Raw genomic sequence first — 15524 nt, forward strand, 5'->3', positions numbered from 1 at the left:
CAACCTATTACTGATCCCTGAGAGGACCTTCCCTCTTATCCCATGACTCCTTGCTTTGCTTAGGAGCCTTTAGTGAGGGACCTTGTCAAAGGCTTTCTGAAAGTCCAAGTACACTATATCCACTGGATTCCCCTTGTCCACATGTGTTGAAACCCTCAAAGAATTCTAATAAATTTGTGAGGCATGATTTCCCTTTACAAAAGCCGCGTTGACTCTTCCCCAACATATTGGGTTTATCTACATGTTGTGACAAAGTTCCTCCTTGATCTTGAAAAAAGAAGAACAGGAGTACTTGTGGCACCTTAGAGACTAACAAATTTATTAGAGCATAAGCTTTCGTGGACTACAGCCCACTTCTTCTGTAGTCCACGAAAGCTTATGCTCTAATAAATTTGTTAGTCTCTAAGGTGCCACAAGTACTCCTGTTCTTCTTTTTTCAAGATCAAGGAGGAACTTTGTCACAACATGTAGATAAACCCAATATGTTGGGGAAGAGTCAACGCGGCTTTTGTAAAGGGAAATCATGCCTCACAAATTTATTAGAATTCTTTGAGGGTTTCAACACATGTGGACAAGGGGAATCCAGTGGATATAGTGTACTTGGACTTTCAGAAAGCCTTTGACAAGGTCCCTCACTAAAGGCTCCTAAGCAAAGCAAGGAGTCATGGGATAAGAGGGAAGGTCCTCTCAGGGATCAGTAATAGGTTGAAAGATAGGAAATAGGGTAGGAATGAATGGTTAGTTTTCAAAATGGAGAGAGGTAAATAGCAGGGTGCCCCAAGGATCTGTACTGGGACTGGTGCTGTTCAACATATTCATAAATGATCTGGAAAAAGGGGGTGAACAATGAAATGGCAAAATTTGCAGATGATACAAAACTACTCAAGATAGTTAAGTCCAAAGCTGACTGTGAAGAGTTACAAAGGGATCTCACAAAAGGGATACTCGGGGACTGGGCAACAAAATGGCAGATGAAATTCAGTGTTGATAGGTGCAAAGTAATGCACACTGGAAACAATAATCCCAACTATACATACAAAATGATGGGGTCTAATTTAGCTGTTATCACTCAAGAAAGAGAACTTGGAGTCAGTGTGGATAGCTCTCTGAAATCATCCACTCAATGTGCAGCGGCAGTCAAAAAAGTGAAAAGAATGTTGGGAATCATTAGGAAAGGGATAGATAATAAGACAGAAACTATCATAATGCTACTATATAAATCCATGGTATGCCCACATCTTCTATATTGCATGCAGTTCTGGTCGCCCCATCTCAAGAAAGATATATTGGAATGGGAAAAAATGCAGAGAAGGACAAGGAAAATGATTAGGGGTATGAAACAACTTCTACAGAAGGAGAGAGTAAAAAGACTGGGACTTCCATTTTAAAAATGCGACAATTAACAGGGGATATGATAGAGTTCTATAAACCACGAATGCTGTAGAGAAAATGAATAAGGAAGTATTATTTACCCCTTCACATAACACAAGAACCAGGGGTCATCCAATGGAAATTAACAGTTAGCAGGTTTAAAACAAACAAAAGGAAGTATTTCTTCACACAGTCAAGCTGTGGAACTCCTTGCCAGAGGATGTTGTGAAGGCCAAGACAATACCAGGGTTCAAAAAAGAACTAGATAAGTTTATGAAGGATAGGTCCATCAATGGCTATTAGCCAGGATGGGCAGGGACGCAACCCCATGCTCTGGGTGTCCCTAAACCTTCACTGCCAGAAGCATCTAGCACCAGCCATTATCAGAGACCGGATACTGGGCTAGGTGGACTATTTGTCTAACCCAGCATGGCTCTTCTCATATCCCTGCCTGGATCCCTCAGACATCTATTGGGGTTTTTCTGGCTCAGAGCTCTATGACTTCTGCTGGGTTTCCCCTATGCTAGTGGAATGGCAGCCCCCACTCAAAGGTGGCTGCTCTGTACTAACAGGGATGTAGTGGAAGGAAAATCCTGGAACATTCCAGAGTAAGAAGTCCCCCGGGACACAGCAGCAGCACCTGTGCAGTTGTAATGGGCTCCCAGCCTTTCCCCTGAGTGTTTACACTGCTCTTTCAGGTTCAGGGTGGGGACAGGCCTTAAATCCCTGTGTCCAAGTCAGGGCACAGCACACGCCCTGTTGTTCTGTTCTTAAAGGTGACCCGGAAAAGGCCACAAACACCTGGCGGTTATGCCTTTTTAATGGAGAAAGGGGCTGTGAAGGGGGTGGTCCATATGGATAGAGAATCAGCTTGGTTTTCCTGCTTGGAATTTGACCTGTCTGACTTTGGAGCTGGTGGGACTGTGACTTCACTCTCCCCAAGGGCGAGGAGTCAGAGGAACTGGGGGGAAGGACAGCCAGGCAATTTAAGGTTGTGCTTTTGGTTGGCTTTTATTGACCCCTGTTAAATCCAAAGCTCTTCGTTAGCTATTCAGATGCTCCCTCACTGAGGGCTGAGAGCTCCTGCTCCTGTCTCCTGCTCTTCCCAGAAGTCCTCCAGCAAACAGAGGAGGCAGGACCTGTCATTCCTGACTCCTCTATGGTGATAAAGCAGCAAACCTTTGGGGAGAGGGGTACTAGAGAGAAGCAGAGCAGAGAGGTCACAGAGCGCCTCCCCAGCCATTCTTTTCCACTGAGGAGCAGAAAAGGGCACGGGTCTAGCATTTCCCCTCTGCAGGCCATCATTAAGCATTTCCAGCTCCCCCGTCTGGCTGTGTCTCACCCCAGCCCCTGGATGCCTCCTAGCCTGTGAGCGCAGAGGAAGGGCTCTCGGGTGCTGATTCTGACGGGCTGTTAGACGCCTCCCCCTTCTTTTTCCAGTCTCCTTGCTGAATTTCCCCTGCATCCTCCACCCTCACATTACTCAGCAGTGTTAGGAGCCAGTGCTCCTGGTAGCCCAGCCTCATGCTGCAACAGGACCCCCAGGAGCATTGTCCCCTTAAAAGGGTACCACGAATTCCACGATCATTGCACCAAAGTCTGTGCACCCTGCAGTGCCCTCTGGTGACGCTGCCCATTGGCACAAGGCTACTGGAGCCCTCAGACTACAGGCACTCATTGCCTCTCCTGGGCGTGAGGAGGGGACGGGCGCTGTGGTGGGGCTGCAGGGGGGGAGATCTCTGCATTGCTGCAGGCTCATGCCCCCCCCCCCCCCCCCTGCCTTTCAGGACTTCATTCTGGGGTGCCTGCTCCTCAACCCAGACAAGCGGCCGACAGCCCATAATCTGCTCTTCCACCAGGTGCTCTTTGAGGTCCACTCCCTCAAACTGCTGGCAGCGCACTGCTTCATCAACAACCAGTGTGAGTGAGTGGGGACGAGGAACGGGGACGCTCAGCTACAGAGCCCTGGCACTAGACTGAGCCTTGAGCAGGGCTGTACCAGAGGCAGCCGCCCAAATCCCTGCCCCAGTGCAGCTGAGGGCATGGGAGAGACTCTCTGGGCCCTCCTCGGGGAAAGGGGAGGCTCAGGCCCCTGCCTGTGGGGAGAGTTTGTGCAGAGCTCCCAGCTGACAGGTTCTTCTCTTGGCTTTGCTGTAGACCTGATGCCGGAGAACGTGGTGGAGGAGAAGACGAAGGAGCTGGACCTGAACATGGTGATGGCGGAGATCCGGCGAGAGGGGCGGCCCGCAGTGCAATGGAGGTGAGACCCCTGGTGAGGGGGATCTTGGGGCAGCCCCAGCAGGGAATGTGGATGGGCAGGAAACCGTGCAACCTCCACGCCCAGCAAAGATGGCTTGGTGCTCCTAGTGTCACTGCCCCACCTCTCCCCAAGCCCCTCTCTCCGCCCCTCCTTGCCCTGCTGTCCCCAGTAACCTCTTCCCTCCTGTTTCTCTTCCAGATACTCAGAAGTCTCCTTCCTGGAGCTTGACAAGTTCCTGGAGGATGTCAGGTGAGCTGGGGTTGGGTGGTGTCCCACGAATCCCTCAGCCAGGCCTGTTCAGAAGCTCCATGCGTGGATAATATGCTGCCAGTGAGGCTCGGACAGACAGGGCCTCAGCCCGTCCAGAGGCCTGAGCTAAGGCTCTCTAGTGCAAGCACCAATGGGGTGGCTGGTTTCGTTCAGTCCTGACCACTGGATGCCCGACAATGCCTCGTCCCTGGGCTGCGTGGAGCTGCCAGTGTCACGAACACTGCAGGGAAGCTTTTGCAGAAATGTTTCCTTTCTACTGAGTGGTTTCTGGGTCAGTTCCTGATTTGTCCCCCTCCCCATGGAGGCCGTTCTGTTCACAGCCCCTGAACCATGCAGGCCCCCAAGGCAGCCATGTCTGGAGTTGGGGGGAAGGGCTTGTGCCCTGCTGCCTCCCCCACATCAACAGGGCCTGGCTTCTCCTCCTCCTGGAGCACAGCTCCCCCGGGCCATGACCCTTCCCTCGCCCCTTGCTAGCTGGACCTGGGCATGGCTGGTTCCGCCTGACTGTGTCTCTGTGGCAGGAATGGGATCTATCCCCTGATGAACTTCGCTGCCACCAGGCCCCAGCTGCTCCCACGTGCACTCTCCCAGACTCAGGAGGACCCCCAGAAAGCCAAGACCCCCACCCCAGAGCCCTTCGATGTGGAGACGAGGAAGGTAAGGGCGAAAGTGGGACCATTTCAAATGCCACCCTGGGGACAGCACCCCCTGCTGGAACTAGGCAGACAGTGCCCTTCTCTGCTGCACTCTTGCCCTGTGGACTCCCCTCCCATGGGTCTGGCATTGCCCCCCAGACCCGCTATGAGTTCTCCTGCAGGCACGAGAGAGACGTTTCCAGTGCCCACAGTGAGTGCTGTGGGCTCCCCACTTGGGATCGAGTTAATGCACTTTGTTCTCAGCCTTGACCCGTCAGAGCAGCCAGGCTGGGCTGGGGCTGGTCTCTGGTGCACTTCCCAGTAGGTCCATGGACAGCACTAAAGCCCAGTGCATGATGGGAGGCAGGGATTGATTATTCTTTGACCCTGACATTACAGTGAGACCCCAGCTGAGATCAGGACCCAGTTGTGTTGGGTGCTGCACAGAGAGGGAGAGAAATCCCTGCCCCACACTGCTTGCGCTCTGGTGGAAGGTACAGTCTTGGCAACTGGGCAGAGCAAACAATTGAAGGGAGCAGGGGAGGGGGCAAGCATGAGTGGACGCACGGTTACAGACACTCCTATCTATTCTTTGTATTACGGTAGCTCTAGATGCCTGGGTGCTGTAGAAATATATAACAGAGACAGTCCCTGTCCCAGAATACTTACAGTCCAAGTGTAAGACTGTAGACAGTAGGTGGATATAACAGGCAGAGGAGACACAAGGAAACAGTGAGACTATACAGATCAGGATGAAAAGCAGAGGTCACAGCACACCAGCTGCTTAAGCAGTGCTGAGGTTTCTGTGGGCCTGGCAGCAGGGGGAGTGTTAGGGAGGGATTTGAAAGAGGACAATGAGGTGGCTTTGCAGAGGTGTTTCGGGGAGCTTCTCCCATGCACAGGGGATGTAATGAGAGTTGGCTTGTGGGGAAATTTCTAAAATGGACAATCAAGACTGGCATCATTTCCTGAATGAATGAAGGAGTCGACATGTCTATGGTACATGAAAAAAGATGGGGCAAGCGGGGATAGGCCATCAAAGGCTCTACAGCAGGGGTGGGCAAACTTTTTGTCCTGAGGGCCACATCTGGGTATGGAAATTGTATGGCGGGCCATGAAGGCTCACGAAATTGGGGGTTGGGGTGTGGGAGGGGGTGAGGGCTCTGGCTGGGGAAGCGGGCTCTGGGGTGGAGCCAGAAATGAGGAATTCAGGATGTGGGAGGGGGCTCCGGGCTGGGGCAGGGGGTTGGGGTGCAGGGGTGGGGGTTAGGGCTCTGGTTGGGGGCTCTGGGATGGGGATGAGGGGTTTGGGGTGCAGGAGGGTGCTCCGGGCTGGGACCGAGGGGTTTGGAGGGCAGGAGGGGGATTGGAGCTAGGGCAGGGGGTTGGGGCATGGGAGGGGTCAGGGGTGCAGGCTCCAGGTGGCACTTACCTCAAGCAGCTCCTGGAAGCAGCGGCATGGCCCTTCTCTGGCTCCTATGCGGAGGCGCGGCCAGGCGGTTCTGCGCGCTGCTCCATCTGCAGGTGCCTGGCCAATGGGAGCTGCAGAGGCACTGCTTGGGGCGGGGCCGTGGGCAGTGTATGGAACCCCCTACACATAGGAGCCAAAGAGGGACATGCTGCCGCTTCCGGGAGCTGCGGCACGCACAGAGCGGGGCAAGCTCCCAACACCGCTCCCTGGCTGGAGTGCTGGACCAGGACAAGCCCCAGACCCTGCTCCCCGGCGGGAGCTTGAGGGCCGGATTAGACCATCTGAAGGGCTGGATGCGGCCCCCAGGCCGTAGTTTGCCCACCGCTGCTCTACAGTGAAGGCACTTAGTGTATGTCTTTGAAGTGGAAGAGGCGCTAGCGGAGGGACACAAAGTGGGGAATCAAAACGAGAAGCCAGGAAGAGGACTTCTGTGCTTATTGTTTGTAAAGCCATACTGCTTACGAGCCCCTGTGAACAGTGCTAGGCACTGCACAAACACAGACCAGAAAGACAGCCCTGCCTCAAAGAGCTGACAATCTCAGTAGCCGTGTTCTTAATGGCTGTGAGTGAGTCTACACTGAAGTGTTACAGTGGCACAGCTGCACCACTGCTGTGTTGCATGTGTAGACAAGTCCCTAGGGAGTTAGACTTTTTCCCACTGATGCTTCCATTGTGTGAGAACATCGTTTTCAGCTCCCTGGCAGCATGGACCATCCATGCTTGCTAAGGAGCCAGCAGCGCTCTTGTCCCGGAGTGCATGAGCTGCCACAGCAAAGTGGGTCAGAGAGATCAGCCATCACGTCACCCCAGTTAGCAGGAGTGGGATTCCGCCGCGAGGATAAGTTGGTGCTGAACATTGTTTCCTGCCTGAGAATGGGGCATCAGGCAGCTGGAAAGGCTGGTGTTTTGCAGAAAGAAGTGGCAGGATTAGAACCCGGCCTGGATGTGAGGATCTAGAGGGAGGGCTGAGTGGAAGGTGACACCACATTACAGACTTGAGTGACAGGGAGGATGGAGGTGTTGTCTACAGCGATTGAGAAAGGAGGCAGGGGAGGGGAAAGATTAAGAGCTTAGAACAATTTGCAGGTGGTGAGTCAATCAGAGTTTTAGAGCCTAAATAATTGCTGCTTTCACTAGGGCCGGTTTCCTCTGGGCCCCAGGGGTGCTCAACCCCCTGCTCCGTGCCAGGTCCCACCCCACCCGACCCCTTCCCCTAAGCCTCCACCCCACCTCCCCTCTTCCTGCCCCTGGCCCTGCCCCTCTCCACCCCTTCCCCAAACCCCCAGCCCTGCCTCGCCTCTTCCTGCCCCCGGCCCTGCCCCTCTCCACCCCTTCCCAAAACCCCCAGCCCTGCCTCGCCTCTTCCTGCCCCTCTCCACCCCTGCCTCACCTCTTCCTGCCCCCGGCCCTGCCCCTCTCCACCCCTTCCCCCAAACCTCCACCCCTGCCTCGCCTCTTCCTGCCCCCAGCCCTGCCCCTCTCCACCCCTTCCCCAACCCCCAGCCCTGCTCCGCTCCAGGCCTGGTACAGAATAAATGCTGGCGTTCACCAGGTGTCAGTCAGGCCAAGAGCATAGCAGGATTAGAAAGGTGCAGGCAAAGTATATGGCCACGAACACCCAGAGTTGTAATATTAAAATGTAACCAAGAGTTTGGGAAGGGCTGTAACCCCTCCTGCTTCGGGGGGGGAGCCAACCCCTAACAAACGGGGATAGGAGGAGATTTCCCTTGAGGGGAAGGTTACTCCATAACTGTCCCCTACACAGTGTTCCAGCACCTTCCTCTTAATCAGCTAGTGCTGCCCCTGGCAGGGACAGGTATTGGTTCACGTGGACCCAGGGCTGGCCCAGTCTGGTAGTTCTTATGGGACAGAAATGAGGGAGGGAATGGGAGAAGGTTTTAGGTGGCATATAGGCAGTTGGGGGTTGTGGGATGTAAGTTGGAGGGGGGGAAGTCAAACTGCTTGGCCAGGGATATGGCAGAGCTGAAGGAGGGGAGAGTGCAGATGCCCCATGCTGCTCCCACACTGATGTTTGTCTTGGTCTCTCCTAGGTGGTGCAGATGCAGTGTAGCATGGAGATGAATGAAGAGAAGGCCCAGTGGCATGTAAGTGATGAGCCCAGCAGAGCTCACAGCACTGGGCCAGTACCAGAGCATGACCCTCTCGGTCTGTCCTTCCCATTTTCCCTTGAACAAAGGTTGGTAGGACGTTTGTTACAGTGGCAGGCAGGGGCCCACTGTGCGGGGTGCTGCTAGCGAGTTCCAGCAGGGTGCCCCAAAGAGCTCCCTGTTTTTAGGAAGACAGCTGGGCCGTGGGATGTGAGGGGAGGGAGACAGCCACAAATTACACAAACAGAGATGTTTGCAGCTCTATAAATAAATACAAAACCAGTTTCCCCCACAGCAGTCAGCCTAGCCACTAGACCTGGAGTGCGTTCCTACAGGCATCACCGCACAGGTGGGGTCAGGTAGAGGAGAGGGCAGCTCTGGGACGATGATCCAGGATAAGCGGCATGGAAAAAAGCAGAGACATATGGGGGTGGCGCTGGCACTGTTGGTGGGGGCAATGCAATAAGAGCAGTGAAGGCTGATGGAGTGCTGATTACCAGTTTCCTAACAAGCAAAACGAGGTGATCCCAGCAGTAACCATCAGTAAAGCAGACTTCTGTCCCCAGTAACATACAACCCTTGAAGACAGTGGAGCCAGGAGGAATGAGCAGCACTGGAGGATTAAATCAGGCCAGGCAAACCTGACTGCCGCATTGGCTAGAATTAGTCAGTGGGGCAGGGACTGTCCTGCTGTGTGTGGGCAGCGCTGCCAGGACAGGATCAGCAGGAACGTGAATACAGCAGACTCCATCTGGAAGTTAGTAAAGTAGCGCCAGGGTCTCGCATCTTGGCCTGTGCTTCCTCCTAGACCTGCTGTTACCCCCTGTGCTCTGCCCACTGCCTCGCTCTCGACCCTGAGAATTCATTACACCACACCCTGTGCTGAGAGAGGACTCCTCTTCTGTGCATCCAGTGCCAGCTCTGCACCTTCCTTGCCTTCCCCAAGATTAACTGCGATCACTTCGGTCGTGTCTAGATGAGCAGGTTGCACTGGTTTAACTCTCAGCAATTTTTAAACCAATTTAGTTAAACTGGTGCAAGCCCCTGAGTGGTCGCTCTTGGGAGCTGAAGAGAAACTGAAGTATGCTGCTCTTAAATCAAAATAAGTGCCCACGTCAGGGTTAGCATCAGTTTAGCTAAATCAGATTAAAGTCACACCTTCAGTTAAACCAGTGCTGCTTTCTTGTGTAGACAAGCCTGAACCCAAACCCCAGGTCTGAACCCTGCCAAGCTGGGCCAGCTCTGAGTTTAGTGGGCAGCTCCTTCCCTATAATGGGGCAAACCCAAACATGAGGTGCAAACTCATGTACTGTGGGAGGGGATCAAAATCCACAGACCTGTGTCTCTTTCTGTTGCTTCTCTCCTGTCTGTGGCCTCCCACACCTGGTGCTTGCAGCTTCCTGGTGTTTCTCCAAAGCTGACTGTAAGCTCCTTAGGGGTATGGCCCTTGCCGCCATAAGAACGGTCACACTGGATCAGACCAAAGGTCCATCTAGCCTAGTATCCTGTCTTCTGACAGTGGCCAGTGCCAGGTGCCCCAGAGGGAATGAACAGAACAGGGAATCATCAAGTGATCCATCCCCTGTTGTCCATTCCCAGCTTCTGGCAAACAGAGCTTAGGGACTTCATGTGTTTTGTGGGGGCTGGGTGCCCCCATGGTGCTGTATAAATCAGTAATTGTCATAGGTCTGACACTGGCTGCAGCATCTCTCTGTTCTGCTCGGCCAGGTTATGTAGTCACACGGGCTAATTTCAGAGTGGTAGCTATGTTAGCCTGTATCAGCAAAAACAACAAGGAGTCCTTGTGGCACCTTAGAGACTAACAAATTTATTTGAGCGTAAGCTTTCGTGGGCTGAAGCCCACTACATCAGATGCATGCAGTGGAAAATACAGTAGGAAGATAGATAGATACAGAGAACATGAAAAAATGGGGGTTGCCATACCAACTCTAATGAGACTAATCGATTAAGGGTGGGCTATTATCAGCAGGAGAAAAAAAAACTTTTATAGTGATAATCAGGATGGCCCATTTCAAATAGTTGACAAGAAGGTGTGAGTAACAGTAGGGGGAAAACTCCTCTGCTCTGGTGCAAGTGTGCTTGGGATCCCTTGTTCATCTCTTGGGGGTTCTGTGATTCCAAAGGGACAGGATCGTGGCTTGAGGGGTCCCCTTTAGAAAGAGGGAGCTGTATCCAGGATCTGGAGTTTTTGATCTGTGGCTCTTTAATCATTGCAAGGACAATAATGACACTAGGACTTGTTCTGTTCAGCTAACATTCTCCGGGTGGATCCTTGGAGGGATCCTGAGCCCTTTATCCTCTGTGAGGAACTCCCAGAGCACTCACTGCAGCCTGCAGCGAGGTCGGAGAGGGAAAGACTTGGGATTGTTGCACTGGGGGGGGTGTCTCCGACCCTACCCTTCTCCCAGTGTAATGTAACATTTTAGCTGTGATAGAGGAAAAGGCACATTCATTCCAGGCAGGGCCTTCAAAGGGCATGTCTGACCGGCTGCCCGCGATCTCCTGCACCAGCACTACCTGTTTCTCCCAGCAGCCTCTGGTGCTGGCTGAAGGAGCTGCACGTTTGTTTCCTAAGGAGAAGCTGATGCTCTTTTCTAATACACTCTCTCTTCCTGCTGCAGCTCACGCTCTTGCTAATCCTGGAGGACAAGCTGCACCGACAGTTAAGCTACGACCTGCTGCCAAGTAGGTTTATTTATAATTATCATGTCCTATTATTGATCTAGTAGTTGTGCCTGAGGGCCCTGAGCAGGGTTGGGCCCCATGGCCCAAGGCCATGCTCGGACTTACAGGAGGACGTGGTCCTTACTCCAAAGAGCTCAGTCTGTTTACAACCTGGTTTCCTTTCCTCTCTGCACTGGAGGAGGCAGCCTGAACCCTGCCAGCCAGGTGCAGGGTCCTGCCCACTTGTGTCCCCAGAGCAGTGGGTGTCCAGGCTCACAGCCTTTGGGAGCAGAGTGGAATGGCCGTTAGGAACATTCACATTATCCTGATCAGAATTTCATCTCTGCACCCCAATACTGTCTCACCTGTCAAGAGAAGAGGAAGTAGGTAGTTTCTCCCCTGAGACAGCAGCCTTTTTCTGCAGCTTTAGTAAAGGGGGAAAGTCCATGGCTGAGTGATGAGCTGCCCTTGTATGGTGTGAAAGTTCCCAGCCATTCAGCCTGGCTCTGCTGCAGAGCCCAGAGGTGGTTCTCTTCAGAGCATGCCCAGTCCCAGCCCGACTCATGGGGAAGACAGGAGCCCTCTGGAGGAAAGTGCAGCCATCCTTATCGAGCGCCCTGGAGTCAGAGTTCTTTATCTGGCCTCACAGACATCTGAAAAACCCAGAGCCAGGGATCTCTCTGCACAGGGCTTGGTATCCTAAAAGGCCCCTTTTGGTTTCTGAGCCAAGAATGTCAGCGTTCTGCTGAGATGGCCACACTTTGCCTGGTCTGGGAGTGGAACCTTGCAAAGCTCATTCCACCCGGCACTTGGCATGAGGCCCACTCAGTGCTCACCTACACACTCTGTCTGCCCCATAGTCGCATGGGCTGGTGCTCAGCCAGCCCTAGGCTCACTCCATCTGTGTCCCCAAAGCCAAATGCGTCTGCAAAAGCTTCCAGCTGGGCTGTGTGCCAGGAGAGGTGCTCTCTGGAGGGAACGCGAGCGGCAGGAATTTCCTGTTCTCACTGTTAACCCTGTTTCTGCAGCTGACAGTTCCAAGGGCTTGGCCTCAGAGCTGGTGCACTACGGATTCATCCATGAGGTGAGCCTCCTCCCCCATCCTTTAGAATTTGCACGGCTCACTCGGGCAGGGATCTGCTGCCAATATATTAACACAGGACTCTCTAATTCTCCACAACACCCTAGGCCTCAGGGGCATGACCTGGGCAGTCCACTCACTTATTTTCCCATTTAAGCAAGCTTGTTCTTATGACTGACCAGGGTCAGACGGGGCCAGTTTATGGTTGCATGATGAACCCCCTACTTTTTACCATGCTGTCACTCTTTGCCTATCTGCTTTGCTCAGGCCTGGCTCCAGGCTGCTCCAATGACAGGAGTAGCCATATTATCATGGCATGAGTCACCCAGTGAGTGGGACCAAATTTAAAAATGATTCTGGAGTATGAAACCAGAAGAGCTGCCTAGATCAAAGAGCCCAGATGAGACTCTCTGCCACCTCCTGCCTCCCCCAGAGAAGCCCCCGTGCCTGCTGCTGCCCCAGACAGCAGTCACTGACCTACACTGCAGCTTTCTACCTGGCCAGAAGATGGAATCAATTCCCTCACCATCAAACTTGTGCACAGCACATTTCTCTTCAGTGGCCCCAGAGCTAGGGAGGGCCCAGCTAGTTCAGCAGTCCAGAGCCAGGGGGATGCAGATGCTTCGAGTAGCAGAGCAGCCTGCAGGAAGCCTGGCTAGGAGGAAGCAGACACACTTATTTTTGCCAGAAAATGGTGTCGCGTTTTGCCCATGAGTTGGGAATTTGGAAACCGTAAGTGAAGTCTGGGAGAATTCCTCAATCTGAATCCTGACCCTACCCAAGCAGTTAGTCAGCTCCTTTGACAAACAGCTTTACCTGCTGGCCACTTGCAAGATGGTGCATTTATACTTCGTTCCTGGACGGCCTCCTGAGCATATGGACCATATAGAACAGAGGTCATCTGCCAAAATGAATGGGGAAGATTTGGGAGAGAACAGGAGTCCCCTCCCGTAGAGCATTTCTGGAAAATATGTGGCTCCTGGTACAATCTGTTGATTTGAAAGTCAAACAATTTTCTGTTAAGAAGCAGAGAGAAAAGTCTTTCAGAAGCCGGTGATTTTGTGGGTGTCGTGGTGTGTGTGACCCTCCGTGGCAGGGAAATTAACGAATCCTTCCTTCACTTGGGTAGGAGAATGTTACCACGAGGCTCCTGGCAATCCAGTGACCCCTCTACAGCATCAGTTGCTCTGCTTACCTTACTTTTGCCTCTCTGGATCTCCACAGCCCTGTACATCTGCAGTCATGCTCACCAGGTCTCCTCTTCTCCTTGCTACCGTAGAGACATGAGAGGTGATAGTGAGGATTAGATGTGGGGAGTGCTCTCAGCTACACCAAGCCTAATTAACCTGCTGATTCCTTTCTCCTAGGATGACTGTGAAATGCTGGCCAACTTCCTAGAAAATGCTTTTCACAAGCACCGGTCTCCTCCCTTGTGAGTCACCCCGATGAGTTCTGGGCAGAGAGGTGCCCCCCAAAGGAGGATGGGAACTGTTCCAGGCCAGAAGGAACTGTGGGGCTCTTGATCAGGCTTTCCGCTGCAGAGGTGACCTTGCCATTTGTTCCTGGCTGTATCTCTACTGTCCATCCAGCCTGTGATTCAGAAAGAAAATGGCAAGAAGAGAAAGGACCAGCAAACATGAGGCCTTTGACATGCGTCGTTGTTACCAGGATCCCACCAAGAAAGTGCTCTCCAGCCTCCACTTCTGAAGGAGGCCAAGGCGAGCGGTGAGGTGGTTTTAGGAGTGGAGGATCATGCAGGAAGCTTCTGGTTGCAGGGTTTTTGAAGATGCAAAGCTGCTGCAAGAGCCCACAACTGCTAAATTTACCTCTGGGAGCAGATCGCTGTGGGCCATCATTTCGCTTCCTCGGCTGGAAATGGTCACAGCAGGGAGGGAAAGAGTGCAGGTTTGGGAGGATCTTGAGCAGTTTCCTGTCTGCCGTATTCCACCCCTTTTCCAGGCCTGATCCCTCCTGCTCTGCTGGAGTCCCCCAGGGCAAAGGAGCCATTGTGATGCCTTATCATAAGAACTGGACTCCCTCTGCTAGGCTGAGGGGAGGACATTGTGAGCTTGACTGACAGGGCATGGGAAGAAATTGCAGGAATCCTGAACCATCAGGTGGTTCATAAAATATGGACCAACAGAACCACCACTGGTGCTGAGCACAGCCTCTGTCATTTCAGTTAGTGAATTTTTGGAAGGCTAAGAGACAAAGTGAAAGGTGGAATTTCCATCATTAGACGGGAGAGTGGGGGCAAATATAGCTGCTGATTTGTCAGGTTCAAGATTGGTGTATTATGCAAATAGGAATTGTGTATCAATGGCTGTGCCATGCTGCTCTGCCTGCACCTCGCTGCTCTGAGTGTACTGTTCACACTAGGCCATACGAGCCACGCTGCACTGACTGTGTCATGCTATGCTGACTTTCTTACACGGTGCCTGATTCCTTGTCTAGTTCTGGCTGTGTACACTTTGCCACGCAGCACAGATTTTATCATGGTGTGCTCAGTTTGCCGTGCTAAGCTGCTTTGCTAAGCTGTCCTGGCTGTTTAATTATGTGGGTTTTCCAAGTTGTGCTGATATTGTGCTAACTTTGCAGATACAGACATTTCAATAAATTGATTGAAAAGAACAAACCCCATCACAAAACATGATAACTGAGTGACCCATTTGGAGTCTTTGTGGATTGTTTACTCTCCCCATTACACAAAGAAGGGGTAAAGTAGCTTCCTCCATGTCCAATTGGCTTATCCACAGTCAGGTACACTGAAATGCTGAACGAATTAGGTGGAGAAACATTCTCCTAATGCTTGGTCAGTGGGCTTCACTCTTTCTGCTTATGCCAGGACAAGTCTGGGCTTGAGTCTATGGAAATGCTGAAAGCTTGCTTTGTGCTGTGCTTGTTTCATGTCCCCGATGGAGCAATTTGCTCTAGTTCAGCTCCTAGGTTTTCCCCTTGCTGATTTCTTTGTATAACCAACAAGTCAGAGCTCGATTTCTCTAGAGAATTTTCCTCCCAGTGCCTTTGCTGTGTTCTGCAGTGGTGTATTCGTTAGCTAACCTCTACACAATTCCTAGAGTACATGATGCATTAGGCAAGGACGATCTGAGGTTGAGGAATGCAGCCCCACACCCTGAAAGAGCTCCAGCTGGTAAAACAAAACACAACACTGCAGTCTGTCTGCTCAGCACCAAGGATTGTTGTGGTTTTTTCCTCAAAACACCCCCCCCGCCTCCTGCAAAGAATTTTTTTCTGGCGGAAGAACTTATTAAAAAAATCCAGTGCAAAACAAGCCGAAGGGCTTATAATTGATGTCTTAGGTACTTATATGGCCCCCATCCACCTAGTATCTGAGCGCCTCACACTCTTTAAATACAATGCTATGTGATTCACCTTTGTGAGCCTGTATCTCATTCTGTAAGTGTGAAAAGGCACACGTCCAGAAGGGAAAGCTTCCAATTCTGTATGGAGAATACAAAAACGGAGTCCCAGTCTACTGCCTAGTTTCAGAGCAGCAGCCGTGTTCGTCTGTCTGCCAGTCTTTTGCATCTGCTGTTAGACACTAACATGCTTGCCAATTTATTTTATTTCATGCTCACATGAACACTATCCCAGGATTCACAAGACTATAACAGGGTTCAAG

General features: G+C 52.2%; 1 protein-coding gene across 1 annotated transcript in view; it reads left to right on the top strand.

Annotated features, from left to right (window-relative positions):
• NRBP2 (nuclear receptor binding protein 2) overlaps positions 1-15273 on the top strand; it is a gene marked incomplete in the record, with an annotated part of 68564 nt that extends 53291 nt beyond the window's left edge. The window contains 8 exon segments of the mRNA XM_034763807.1: positions 3159-3291; positions 3529-3631; positions 3830-3880; positions 4423-4558; positions 8059-8112; positions 10758-10821; positions 11829-11884; positions 13249-15273. Of these exon segments, the coding sequence (XP_034619698.1) occupies positions 3159-3291; positions 3529-3631; positions 3830-3880; positions 4423-4558; positions 8059-8112; positions 10758-10821; positions 11829-11884; positions 13249-13317 (666 nt within the window).
• Between the last annotated feature and the right edge of the window lie 251 nt (positions 15274-15524).

This window comes from Trachemys scripta, chromosome 2, assembly GCF_013100865.1.
Source record: "Trachemys scripta elegans isolate TJP31775 chromosome 2, CAS_Tse_1.0, whole genome shotgun sequence".
Taxonomy (NCBI): Eukaryota; Metazoa; Chordata; order Testudines; family Emydidae; genus Trachemys; species Trachemys scripta.